Below are 13,886 nucleotides of genomic sequence, written 5' to 3' on the forward strand. Positions count from 1 at the left end.
AGGAATTAGAATTTTATCCCAAATCCTACCTTTTAAAGTTTCCATTATAAACGTTTTGAGGTAATACATATATTTGGCATCATCTCTCTTGGTGGTCCCTGAGACAAACCAGCTGTTTTCCACAATAAATATTTGAGGGTGGTTATATTCAAGGTTAATCCAGGAAAGCAATTGCCTTAGGCTGGGAGATTCTAATTGGCGGAACTTCATACGAGGGTCCAACAGTTGAAAACTCAAGGTTGGTCCAAAGGAAAGAGCAAAAAAGTCAGCTGTGCCTTTGATGAACTTTTTCTCAGGTTCAGTAAAAGCAGGCAGAAGAGATGAAAGATTATTCTTCATGCTTTCAGGATAGTCACCATCAATAAATATGGGTTTGGCAAACCAGCCTAGAACAAAGTCAAGAGATTTTTGACATTCTTTGATATTGTGGTCTGTCATTCTTCTCGGATTGATCCAGTGGGAACTTAGGGCAATGGACACCTGGCCCCCCTGAGTTGGACGGAAAGAAGTATTGTAGAGATGCCAGATTTTGGCATGAGCCTAAAAAAGAAAAAGAAAAATAATGATAAATTTATTTATGATTGTGAGGAGACATATAATACATATTTTAATTCCCAATCCTAGTTGTATCTGTTTCTTATCAAACTTAACCTAATGACTAACTCCACAATGTAAAAGTCACCAGGAATTAGTAAATACTTCAGAGGCAGGTCAGCCAACAGTGAGCTGCTACCCTGACTAGAATTATTTCCATTGTTTTTCAGCAGCCAGTGGAAAAATGTGAATTTCTGGTATTGAATGTGTAGTTACTATTAATACTTTGAAAAATTAATGAAATAAAAATGTTATAATATCTTGCTGTTTAATTAACTTTGTATTTTGTACTTTTTAATTAATAGGCTTGGTGAAAAGAACCAATCCCCAAAATGTGATCAAACCAGAAATCTCTAAACAGGATTATATTTTTTTATCCTAAGAGACTGGGAGTTTTCAGGTTGACTCAAATTGTTGGAGTCAATTTTATATTATGCACCCATATCTCAGAGCTAAACTTCTAACACATGTTCTCACAATCTTTGTTTTTCACTAAGAAGAATCAGTGCATAAATTAAAGGATCAACTCCAATATCTAACCTTAGCTCACCCACCAGAAGTCCGGAACAGTGCTGACTTCCCGCAAGACCCAGCATTCAAGGTACAAGCAAAGCAAAAAAACCCCCACAAAAACGAAAAGACACACCAAAATACAGCTTTAGGAGATATGATGTCTGTAGTTAGTCAGCACTCAGCCTGGAGTTTCCTGCAGCAAAGAAATGGGCTTTGCTTCCATAATACCAATTTTATATTCCCATAAAATCTTATTGACTTCTGATTTCTTATTTTAATTTGTTTCCTTTTTATTGGTAAAGAATAGTGAGAATAATATGGGGTTTCCTGCCTTACTTGAATTATGTTTCTCTTTACTTTTGAATTCCTCAATTTACTCTATTTTGCTAAAAATACAAGTGCTGTTTGTTTGTTTTTAATATATTTTATTGATTTTTTTACAGAGAGGAAGAGAGAGGGATAGAGAGGTAGAAACATCAATGAGAGAGAAACATTGATCAGCTGCCTCCTGCACACCTCCTACTGGGGATGTGCCCACAACCAAGGTACATGCCCTTGACCGGAATCGAACCTGGGACCCTTCAGTCTGCAGGTCGAGGCCCTATCCCCTGAGCCAAACCTGTTAGGGCAATACAAGTGCTGTTTATCAGCCTTTTACTCTCTTAGTATATCATCTTTAAAAACTTATTCTAATTCTGTTTGACCCAAATTCTGCAAAATGGTCATACCAGTTTTCATTCTACTCTCTAGGCTCTTTCACTCAGTATGCCTAATATCCTCTTTATTTTTTTCGGAATAATCTTCTCCTGATTATTTCAGTGTGGGTGCCCAAGAATGGCATAATTACTATTCTTATGAGTTCAGCCAAACATTTCAGTGGACTAAAATAGTTTATGTTGAACTTTCATTTTTAGTGTCTTAGTAAATACCTATGTTTCATTTCATTGAATGTATTTTGTGTGTGTGTGACCTGAAGCAGCTATCTATATGTTAAGAAGAAAATGGAGAATAAAATGTTGATCCAAATAATAGTGACGTTTGTCCATGTGATTCAAAACCTGGAGATTAATTGTGCTATACTGCTGGCTTTCTGATGTCTCCTACCCTTCTCTGTCTTCCTCTGTTTTGACACCCAACTCTTCTTTCCCACTTGACAAGAAATCTCAGCCTGACATTTAATAGTTAAACAAAAAAGAAAGAGCCGTACACACTACTACTCAGGGCTTCAGACCAGGGGACTTTATTAATTTGGCCCAATTGGAGGCCCAAGACAATTATGCCTTAAATTTTACATACTTCTACAGAATAAATGCTGTAATGGGTAGGGTGGGCTTCAGGCAAGAGTGAGAGCAACCCAAGAACTTCCTAATCTGAGTGAGTTTTTCAGGCAGCTGAAGTGACAGTCATATAATAGAATCGTTTACAATCATGACTACTACTCTAACCATAACTACTTTGACATGGCTCAGAGGGGGTTGGGCAAGAAAACAAAAGACCTGAGCTGTATAGCAATACACATGTGGTATTTGATGTCAGATAAAATTCCTGCTCCATCATGTTTAGCTATCTGTCTTTTACCACATTAATTAACCTGAAAAGGTGAGACTAACTCCCCTGTGTCTTTCATGGGGTTATTATGAGAATTAAATAGGATAATTTAAATAAAACACCTAATGCAAAGTTTGCATATGGTAGGGTCTCCATGAACATTTATTCTTTCTGCCCCTAAGGGATGCGCAAACCAAAAAGGAAGATGTTGAAGCTAAGGAAACACCTTCTGTTAAGGAATCATGTGATGCAGTGACATGACCTGTGGTTTGGATTAGAAGAAACAGGTTTGGATCCCAAGTCCTCTATCCATGACCAGTGTGAGCTTTAGTTATTTCTCTGTAAAAATGGAAATAATGTCTATTCTCCTGTAGGAACATTATGAGGATTAAAGGACATGATGCAAGTGAAAGCTTATATCAAGGTATTTATTATTTAGAAAGTATAAATTTGCAACATTGGAAGGTATGATGGTTAATTTATGTCAACTTGACTGGGATTAGGAAACCCCATACAGCTGTTAAAACATTTTTTGAGAGTTTAACTAAGCTACTCATGGTATTGCTGCCTCAGAACCCAGTTTTTTTAATCATTCACAGTCTCAGGGACCTTAAATTGACACTGGACTCTTATAAAAGCACATGCTCTAGAAGGCGGCCTGCAGAGTCATAAGAAATTGTGAGTTCCTGATATGATTTTCCCAACAGCCTTTGTGATTGACAGTCTCTCCTTCCTCCCACTGCCCGTATGCCTTATGCACCTCTTATATAAGACTCTCATGGGGCTTACCAAAACCATCTTTTGCCAACCCCAAAGCACTCCACCCACAAACCCTAAAAAAGGCATGTGTCCCAAATTTGTTCTCTCTCTCTCTCTCTCTCTCTCTCTCTCTCTCTCTCTCTCTCTCTCATGCTCTGCCTTGACATCCCTGTATGGCCCCCGAGGCATGCCTTGTATGGCCTCCAGAATCTGTGAGTAACAAACTTCTCTATATCAGTTTATCTTGTGCTGTTTCTCATGTTCTCTGTTGTTAAACCCAGGCTTGCACCCTATGCTCCATTTAGCAAATGTTAATTTAACAAAACCATGGCAACATCATTTCTGGGTATGTCTGAGAGGGTATTTCTGGAAGAGATTAGCTTTTGAATTAGTAGACTAAGTGAAGAAGATCACCCTCACCTATGTGGCTGGGCATCATCCAATCAAGGCCTGAAAAGGCAAAGGAAGAATGAACTTGCTCTCTAATTAAACTAAGACATCCATCTTCTGCTAGCCTTGGATATTGGCTCCTTTGGTCTTAGGCCTCCAGAAATGGACTGAAACTACACCACTAGCTTACCTAAACCTCCAGTTTCCAGACAGCAGATCATAGGACTTCTCAATCTCTATACATGTGATCCAATCCCTCATAATAAATCTATTTCTACATATCTATTTTTATCCTATTGGTCTGTTTCTCTGGAGAACCCTAACTAATATAGAAAGCATCTTTGGTACCATTTAGCTTAACCACTTGCTCCGTTCCAAACCCCCCAATATATCTGTTATTTGATTGTTCTCTACAGCGACCCAAATTGCAGGTCACTCCATGTATGATGTCTTATCCAGGAAGTCCCCTCACCCCTTCCTATCCCACTTGCCATGCTGAGCTGCCTGGCCTTCCTCTGGGTGCCCTCCAAGTCTTAGGCAAACTTTTCTCACATCATTTATGCAAAAATGATTTGCCTCCTAAGCCTGAGCTGAGCTCCCTAAGGAGTTCCCTCATTCTTTCCCTGGTACATGGAGGCCCCAGTGTCTTTTAAACTTAACCAAACTCTTCTCTTTAACTCCTCATGAATTCAATTCATTTTCAAATGGTAGATTTGAATAATCAAATACTATGAGGTTTAGGAAGGTCACCATTTGGGATACTAGCAAGTAATGATGATTAATTGAGGAGGGTTATGTATGGTTTTGCATAGCCTTCTAATTATTCTTGGTATGGTTATCTCATAATATTTTTATCCTAAGATTGAAATTTAATAAAGCTATTGATATGGACTCAGGGAAATAATGAAGAGTATGAGCAAGAATGTTCATCTAAATGCTATTTCTAATAGCAAAATATTGAAACCAATTGAAATGTCCAATATTCAAATAAATTTATACCATCATATGCATGTTTTAATACATTTTAGTGTAACTAAAGAAATACAAGAAATGCTACTATTCATATATTGTAAATAATACAGAAGAATGTGAATTAACGTGTCACATATGTTCCTAAAATACTAACTGAACAAAATAGCAGGTTACAAAGGAATATTTAGAATTTTAGTAGCATTTTTATTAAAGAAAAATATGTATGTAAAGATCCAGAGGATTTATAAATTGTTAAAAGAAGTTTTGTAGCAGGATTATTGATGGTATAATTCTTTTCATCTTGCTTATTTGTATATTTTTTATTTCCTAACATATATATGTATTGCTTTAGAAGTAAGAAAAAAAACTTAAAATTCAAAACAGGAAAATAGCTCATAGGAGTTGAATGGCAGACCATGCTTGAATTATCCATGATGATTATTTTAAAGCCGTGATGTAATTAAAATAAACCCTGCCTAACTGTTCTCTAACCTGCCCTATAGTCCCTGCCACAATCCTCTCAGACACATTGAACCCTATGTGAAGTTCTGAGACCCTCGAGACTTCCATGCTTTTATAGGTTCAGCTCTCTCCTGTTTTACCTACTCCCAGACTCTCCAGCCTTACCCTCTTCAAAACTCAGCTCATATATCACGGCCTCCAGAAAGTCTTCCCTGACATTTTCTCTCTACCTACCCTTTCTAACAGCTTTTTAAATGTCTATTCCTGTGTCTCCACATCTGGCCTCTATCAAAGATATTAACTATCTTATGTCACATTTATTTAAGTGTCTAGATTTAGGTGTTTTGAGACATTGGCTAGGTCTTTTATCTCTCTATTTTCAGATTCAAGCAAAGTCTGGGGCAAAGTAAGTATTCAGTAAACAGATATGGAAGAATGAAGACTGGCATTAAGAGCCAGATCAAAAAGCATGAGACAGAAGCAAACATTTTTCTGAGCCAGACCAGCAAAACTCTCATAAGAAACCCTGGTTGTATTTTATTTCTGAGATCTTAACAGGGAACTTTCAGGCAGACATCATTTTTTAAAACATCCTATATAATAAAAGCCTAATATGCTAAGTATCTGGTTGTCCAGTTGTCAGTTCAACCAATCAAAGCGTAATATGCTAATGATATGCTAAGGTGCTCAACTACTCACTATGACGTGCACTGACCACCAGGGGGCAGATGCTCCAACTGGTAGGTTAGCTTGCTGCTGGGATCTGGCTGATTGGGACTGAGCGAGATGGGCCAGACATGCCCTGGAGCCCTCCCTCCATCCCTCTCTGGCTGGTCAACTTCCTGCATCTGTCCTTGGCCCTGATCATGCACTGGTGGGGTCCCTCGGCCTGGCCTGTGCCCTCTCACAATCTGGGACCCCTCAAGGGATGTCAGAGAGCCAGTTTCGGCCTAATCCTGCAGGCCAGGCCGAGGGACCCCACTGGTGCATGAATTTGTGCACTGGGCCTCTAGTAAATTATAAGGAAGCAGGCATGATAGAACTCTAAGAATAATAATATATTGCCTCAAAATATACTAATGGTACATTTTGGTGTATAAAACACTCAATTATTAACTTTATTTCCAGTTCTTCTCCTCTCTCTGGAGGATTGGGGTGGAGCTGAAAATTCCAAGCTTCTAATTGTGGCCTGTTTTGTTTTGTTTTTTCTTGGTGACCCACTCCATCCCCATCCAGGAGTCATCCAGGGGTACACAGAGAGTTGGCCTCATTAGAAAAAAAGATGCTTGTAGTGTTCCTATAGCTTAGATATTTACAATGGTTTTAGGAGCCCCATGTAAGGGATGAGATCAAGGACAAATATTAGAACAAGCGATGCTTTTGATATTTTTATCATTTATGGAATTACGAGGATTTTAGCAGCTCTGTGCCAGGCACTAGGGGCAAAGAAGTATATGTAGTTTTTATTATCTCACAATTACATCAATAGAATGTAGGGAGAGAAACCCCACATGATCATTGCATTTAATGCAGAAAAAGCATTTGAAGGAATCCAAAAGTCTTTCATGACAAAAATACTTTTAAAAACTAAGAGTTGCCCTAACCGGTTTGGCTCAGTAGGTAGATGCTGGGGCCCAACCCCAGCAGGTCCAGGGGTCCCCAAAGGTGTGGACGGAGTCGGCGAAGAAGGAAGGACACGGAGACAGTGTTCAGTTGATCAGCAGCCTAGCCAGGATCTCCAGCCAGGATCTCCAGCCAAGTTCTGGTCTGGATCTCCAGAGAGGTTCTGCTTAGGATCTTCAGAGAGGTTCTGTCCAGGTTCGCCAGTCAGGTTCAGTCACCAGGTTCTAGTCAGGCTCTCCTGCCAATCTCCGCAGTCAGGTTCAGTCCAGGATCCCTTGCCATGTTCTCTCCAGCGAAGCTCCTCCATCTCCAGGTTCCGAGTAGGTTCTGTCTTCTAAATTCTGTCTTTCTAAGTTCTGTCTCCTGAGTTCTGTGTTCTAAGTTCTGTCTCTCTCTGTCTTGTTACATCTGTATTTATACCAGTTGATTCCAATCCTATCAATCTCTATTACAAAGGTTAGGGCGTTTCTTATCTCCATTCCAGGGAGTAAAGATTATGTAGCTTAAGCATGATTGTTCATAGTTAAAGTGATTAATTACCGGCCTGACACTTAGTTGAGGGGTTTTATTCCCTCCCTAACTTCAGGGGAAAATCCCTACCTGGGGATTCAACCTTTCTCAGAGAGGTGACCTTGGTTAAAACACAGCGCCAAGAAGGTGAGCAAACATATTAAGAACTGTGTGCCATATATGCCAGGTCCCTTGAAACAGCAAGGATGGACCGGCTCCTGGCAGATAGAGCCTTGGCCTGCGGACTCAAGGGTCCCAGGTTCAATTCCGGTCAAGGGCATGTACCTTGGTTGCGGGCACATCCCCAGTAGGGGGTGTGCAGGAGGCAGCTGATCGATGTTTCTCTCTCATCAATGTTTCTAACTCTCTATATCTCTCTCCCTTCCTCACTGTAAAAAATCAATAAAATATATTTTTAAAAAAACACAACTAAGAGTAGAAGTCAATTTTCTTACTGTGAAAAGGGAAATTTTTGGAAAAATCCACAGCTAACATCTTACTCAATGGTGAAAGACTGAAAGCTTTCCTCCTAAAATAAGGATCAAGACAAGAAGTCTGCTTTCACTATTGCTCTTCAGCAGTACATTGGAAATTCCGCCAGATCAATTAATCAAGAAGGAAAAAAAGGCTATCCAGGTCGGAAAAGAAGTAAAACTCTCTCTAGTCACAGAATACATGATCTTACATAAGGAAAATGCTAAATAATCCACACAAAAAGAACTATTAGAGCTAATAAACAAAATTCAGGGTACAATATCAATACTCAAAAATCCATTGTATTTTTAGACAATAACAATGAACAACCCCAAAAATATATAAATTAAATCAATATAATAGGTTCAAAAAATAGAACACTTAGGAATAAATTTAACCACTCTGACAACTTTTATTTGCATTGCCAGTGTAGTAAAGCAAATCAAAGAAATGAAAGGCATGTTGATTGGAAAGGAAAATAAATAATCATATTATTCATAGAAAACATGATTGTCTATATAGAACTAATAAATGAATTTAACAAGTTATCAAAATATGTTAATATGCAAAAATATTATTTTTATATATGCACAATAAACATTTGGAAAATAAATTGTAGATACAATACCACTTACAATAACAAACCATGAAATAACTAGGAACAAGTTAACTAAAATAGTCAAAAATGTGCAAGACTGTTACAATGACATTTATAAAACATTAAGAAGATCTAAATAAATGAAGAGAGATACCATTTTTTATGGATTAGAAGACTATATATTGTTAAACTATTCATTTTCCCCCAAAATGATCTATAGATTCAATGCCATCACATCCAATATCTCAACAAATTTTTGTAGAAATTGGCAAGTTGATTTTAAAATAAATATGATAATTCAAATGACAGAACAGTTAAAATAATTTAAAAAATGAAAAACAAATTGAAGCATTCACACTACCTAATTTCAAGATTTACTATAAAGCTATAATCCTATATAATAAAAGGGTAATATGCAAATAGACCAAACAGCAGAATAACCAAACAACCAATCAAAGCATAATATGCTAATGATATGCTAAGGCTGCTCAACCGCTCGCTATGACATGCACTGACCACCAGGGGCAGACAGTTGACTGGTCAACCAGTTGCTATGACATACACTGACCATCAGGGGCAGACAGTTGACTGGTCGACCAGTTGCTATGACATGCACTGACCATCAGGGGCAGATGCTCTGACCGGTAGGTTAGCTTGCTGCTGGGGTCCAGCTGATCAGGACTGAGCAAGATGAGACGGACACACCCTGGAACCTTCCTATGGTCCCTCCCCAGCCTGATCGTGCACCAGTGGGGTCCCTCAGCCTGGTCTGTGCCCTCTCACAATCTGGGACCCCTCAGGGGATGTTGGAGAGCCGGTTTCAGCCCTATCCTGCAGGCCACTCCCTTTGGGAGGGTGCCAGATGCAGGGCTCATGGCTGGTGAGCACTGCTGCAGCAGCGCCAACCTCACCTAATTGGGACTGATTGGGCATGAGCTCATACAGGCACAGTGGGGCCGAGATGAGCGGAAGTGGCAGGTAGGAGCTGCAGGCAATGTTGGACTGCAGGCCACCCAAAGGGACCCTACCCATGCACGAATTCATGCACCGGGCCTCTAGTAATCAATAGAGTGTAATACAGGCATAAGGATAGACAAATCGAGTTTTAAAAAAGAATAGAGAATTCAAAACTAAACCCATGGCCCAGTGATTTTCAATTAATGCACCAAAGCACTTATATGGCAAAAGGAAAGCTTTTTCAATAAATGGTCCTGCATTTGGAAAATGTATGGAGGAAAAAATGAACTCAACTTTATACCTTGCATAAAAATTAATTTGAAACAGATCACAGGTCCAAATGGAAAAACTAAAACTATTAAGCTTGTAGAACAAAACATAGCCTTTTGATCATGGGGTAGGAAAACACTTCTTAAGACACAGAAAGCAAAATCCCTTACTTTTTGCTTTCCCTGTTGTCTTTGATTCTTTGGCCCCTTCACAAGTCTATCACGATGCAATAATTTTTTTTAACTTTATGCAAATACAATATCTATCTACACTAATAAAGAGAAACATGCAAATTGATGTCACTGTGCTACATCCACCAGCCAATCAGAACAACTATGCAAATTAACCCAACAAAGATGGTGGTTAATTTGCATACGCAGGCGCAGAGCGAAGACTGAAGGCTGAATTGAAGACTGAAGAGGCTTCTCTCCTGCGGCCGGACCAAAGGCCTGGGTCCTGGGTGCTGGAGGAAAACCAGTGCCAGCAGTCAGGGGAAGGAAGGCCAATTGTGCGAATCTTCATGCAACGGGCTTCTAGTATATATATATATATATATATATATATATATATATATATATATATATAGAGGTAATATGCAAATTAGGCCAGGACACCATTACGCAGTGGTTCTCAACCTTCTTTTTTTTTTTTTAAGCGATAGTTTTTTTTTTTAATATATTTTATTGATTTTTTACAGAGAGGAAAGGAGAGAGAAAGAGAGTTAGAAACATCAATGAGAGAGAAACATCGATCAGCTGCCTCCTGCACATCTCTTACTGGGGATGTGCCTGCAACCCAGGTACATGCCCTTGACTGGAATTGAACCCAGGACCCCTCAGTCCACAGGCCGACGCTCTATACACTGAGCCAACAGTTCCTCATGTTGTGGTGACCCCAACCATAAAATTATTTTTGTTGCTACTTCATAACTGTAATTTTGCTACTGTTATGAATCATAATGTAAATATCTGATATGTAGGATGTATTTTCATTGTTACAAATTGAACATAATTAAAGCATAGTGATTACTCACAAAAACAATATGTAATTATATAATGTGAAATATTTATTTCTAATTACAAATAAATGAAATTTTGTCTTGAAGCATGGTGTAGCTTGGGTAACAGTCTTAATATAACAACAGTAAACTACATTGCTACATTTTGCAACAGTATACGTAAATAGCCAATGTCAGTGCAAAGGTTGAAATTGCTTCTTTCTCACCAGATCAGAAATTCTCTGGGTAGTCTTTGCAAGAGCACAACGAAGATCATCTTCCACAACAAGTCTACTTCTGTATTTAGACTTGATAACCAACAAGATGGAAAACCCTGTTTCACAAAGATACGTTGTTGGAAATGGAAGAAGAAGGTGCAACACAGTCTCAGACAGAACAGGATATGACTGCAAACACTTGATCCAGAATTCTGTAACTGGCATTGTAGAGAAATCAGTTCTCGCTGCATTGTTGTTAATAAGTTCAATGAACTCCTCTTGTGCTGTCTCAGGAACATATTCAACTTCGACTGTGAATGGGCTTCTGGCAAGTGCAAATGGGGTGATAGGTAGATTTGGAAAGTACGATGAAATTTTGTCTGCAAGCATGTGCAAGTGTTCTTTCACAGAAATTATCATTGTAATCCTTTTGTCTGGTTCAATGTCATGTTCCTCAAAGAAAGCAGATAAGGTAGGCAACATGTAAATTTTATTTTCATCCAATTTTTTTTTGCCAAAGCTGAAGTTTCATTTGGAATGATTGGATCTTTTCAGACAAATTGAGGCATGTTGCGTTTGGTCCTTGCAGTGATAAATTTAACTCATTTAAGATGGCAAAGATGTTAACCAAGTAAGCTATTTTCTGCAGTTCACTTTTATCGCTGAAAAGTGCTTCGAACTGTGGTCTTGCTTTCTGATTAAAAAACGTTTTGAGTTCATCACAAAGCTCAAAAATCATGTTTTAAAGTTTTTCCTCTTGACAACCATCTCACTTCAGTGTGAAATAGCAGAGCATTGTTCGGCAAATCCAACTCATTGCACAGTTGCGAAAACAGGCAACTGTTTAAAGTGCTTGCCTTTACAAAATTGACACAACTTATGATGCTTTTCATTACTTCTTGTAACTCTTGTGGCAGCATCTTTGTTGCTAATATTTGCCGATGAATCATACAGTGAGCTCTGATGACTTTTGGTGACTCATTCAGTACCAAACATTGAAATCCAGATTGACATCCTAGCATAGCTGGAGCACCATCTGTGCAAACACCACAAACCTTTTCCTAAGAGATCTTATGCTCATTCAGAAATGAACCAACTGTATCAAATACATCACATGCAGTAGTTGTCATTTCAAGAGGTTTGCAAAAAAGAAACTCATCTTTAAAGTCACCATCATTAATATACCTCATGTAAACCAGTAACTGTGAACAGTTTGCAACGTCTGTAGATTCATCAAGCTGGATACTAAATATTGGAAGTGGAGCAGATTTAATTTCCTGAATTACCTGATCAAGAATATCAGCAGACATGTCATCTATTCTTCTGTGGACAGTGTCGTTAGAGAAGGAAATTGCACTCAATTTCATAACAAATTCGTCTCTGATCATAACTCGAACAATATCTTTGGCAGCTGCAACAGTAAATCCTCAGCAATGGTGTGAAGTTTCATAGCTCTGGCGATTCTGAGTGCCACCAAAATATGAAGCTTCAACGTGAGTGCTTAGGAGCCAGTGGTTCCAGATTATGAGAGGGATCCCAGATTGGAGAGGGTGCAGGTCGGGCTGAGGGACCTCCCCCCCACCCCATGCATGAATTTTGTGCACCGGGCCTCTAGTATAACCATATGCATGTATTTTTGTGTGTTGGTTCTTTTGCTCTATATTATATTTTAGAGGTTAATCCATTCTGTGATATAAAATTAGTTTATTCCTTTTATAGCTGAATCTTATTGCAATATATACACAGACCACAGTGTTTATACATAACTCCTGTTGATGGACATTTGTGCTGTTTTCAGTATTTTGCTATTGTGAATAAAGCTACTTTAAACATTATTGAACAAATCATTTTGTAAGTTTTTATCTTGATATTAGAGACCCAATGCATGAAATTCATGCATTGGGGGCGGGGGGGGGGGTGGTTCCTCAGCCCAGCCTGCACCCTCTCCAATCCGGGATCCCTCTTGTAATCCAGAACCACTGGCTCCTAAGCGCTCACCTGCCTGCCTGCCTGATGCCCCTAACTGCTCCCCTGCCGGCCTGATGGTCTTAACTGCTCTCCCCTCCTGGCCTGATCGCCCAAACTGCCTAACTGCTCTCCCCTCCTGGCCTGATCACCCTGCCTAACTGCCACCTTCTTTCTTCTGCCTTCTCCCTTCTGCCTTCTCTTGCACGGTGCCAGCCTTCTCACCTTCTCTCTTCTGCCTGCTCATCCATGACGCCGGCCTTCTCACCTTCTTCTCCCTTTCTGCCTTCTCCCATGGCACCAGCCTTCTCACCTTCTCCCTTCTGCTTGCTCCTGCATGGTGCTGGCCTTCTCACCTTCTCCCTTGTGCCTTCTCCCATGGTTCCACACACCCTTTAGTCACCTCAGGCTGGTCCTGCATTCTCCCAGCGCCTCCCCACTTTTGTCTCGTCTCTGGAGCAACACCCTGCAGCGTGCATAGGAGCTAATAAAGAGCTAATGTGCTAATAGTCAGATCATGACTAGTTATGGCATCCTGGCCTAATTTGCATATTACCTCTCTCTCTATATATATATACAGTGGGGCCTTGACTTATGAGTTTAATTCGTTCTGTGACAGAGCTCGTAACTCAAATTACTCGTATGTCAAATCATAAAGTGAACCAGTGAGACAAATGATGCTGGGCTGATGTTGTGGTGTTCACTGTGATGTTTGCTGCGCCAACTAGCGTGGGGTATCTGAAGCTGGCTCATAACCCGAATTTTAGCTCGCAACTCAAAGCAAAAAATCCTCAGGGGTTCCTGAACCCAGCAGCCTCAAGTCCCGCCACCACAGTGCAGGAGCTTCTGGGGGCAGGATCAGAGACACAAACCCGCAGTCGGGGTTTGGCACCCAGCAGCCCCAAATCCCACCACCTCTGCGCTGGGGCTGCTGAGGATAGGATCAGAGACACAAACCCTGCGAGCCCTGTACAGGATGGATGCTCTGCTCCAGGCGAAGTACTTTCCCTCCAACCCAGCTCTCCCTGGGAGTCCG

At 39.9% G+C, this 13,886-nt stretch overlaps 1 protein-coding gene across 1 annotated transcript in view; it reads right to left on the bottom strand.

Annotated features, from left to right (window-relative positions):
• Positions 1–13,886, bottom strand: part of KL (klotho) — a 53,169-nt gene that overhangs the window by 13,167 nt on the left and 26,116 nt on the right. The window contains exon 2 of the mRNA XM_059684432.1: positions 30–540. Coding sequence (XP_059540415.1) covers positions 30–540 — 511 coding nt within the window. The remainder of the gene's footprint in view (positions 1–29; positions 541–13,886) is intronic.

The sequence above is a fragment of the Myotis daubentonii genome, chromosome 2 (assembly GCF_963259705.1).
Source record: "Myotis daubentonii chromosome 2, mMyoDau2.1, whole genome shotgun sequence".
Lineage (NCBI taxonomy): Eukaryota > Metazoa > Chordata > Mammalia > Chiroptera > Vespertilionidae > Myotis > Myotis daubentonii.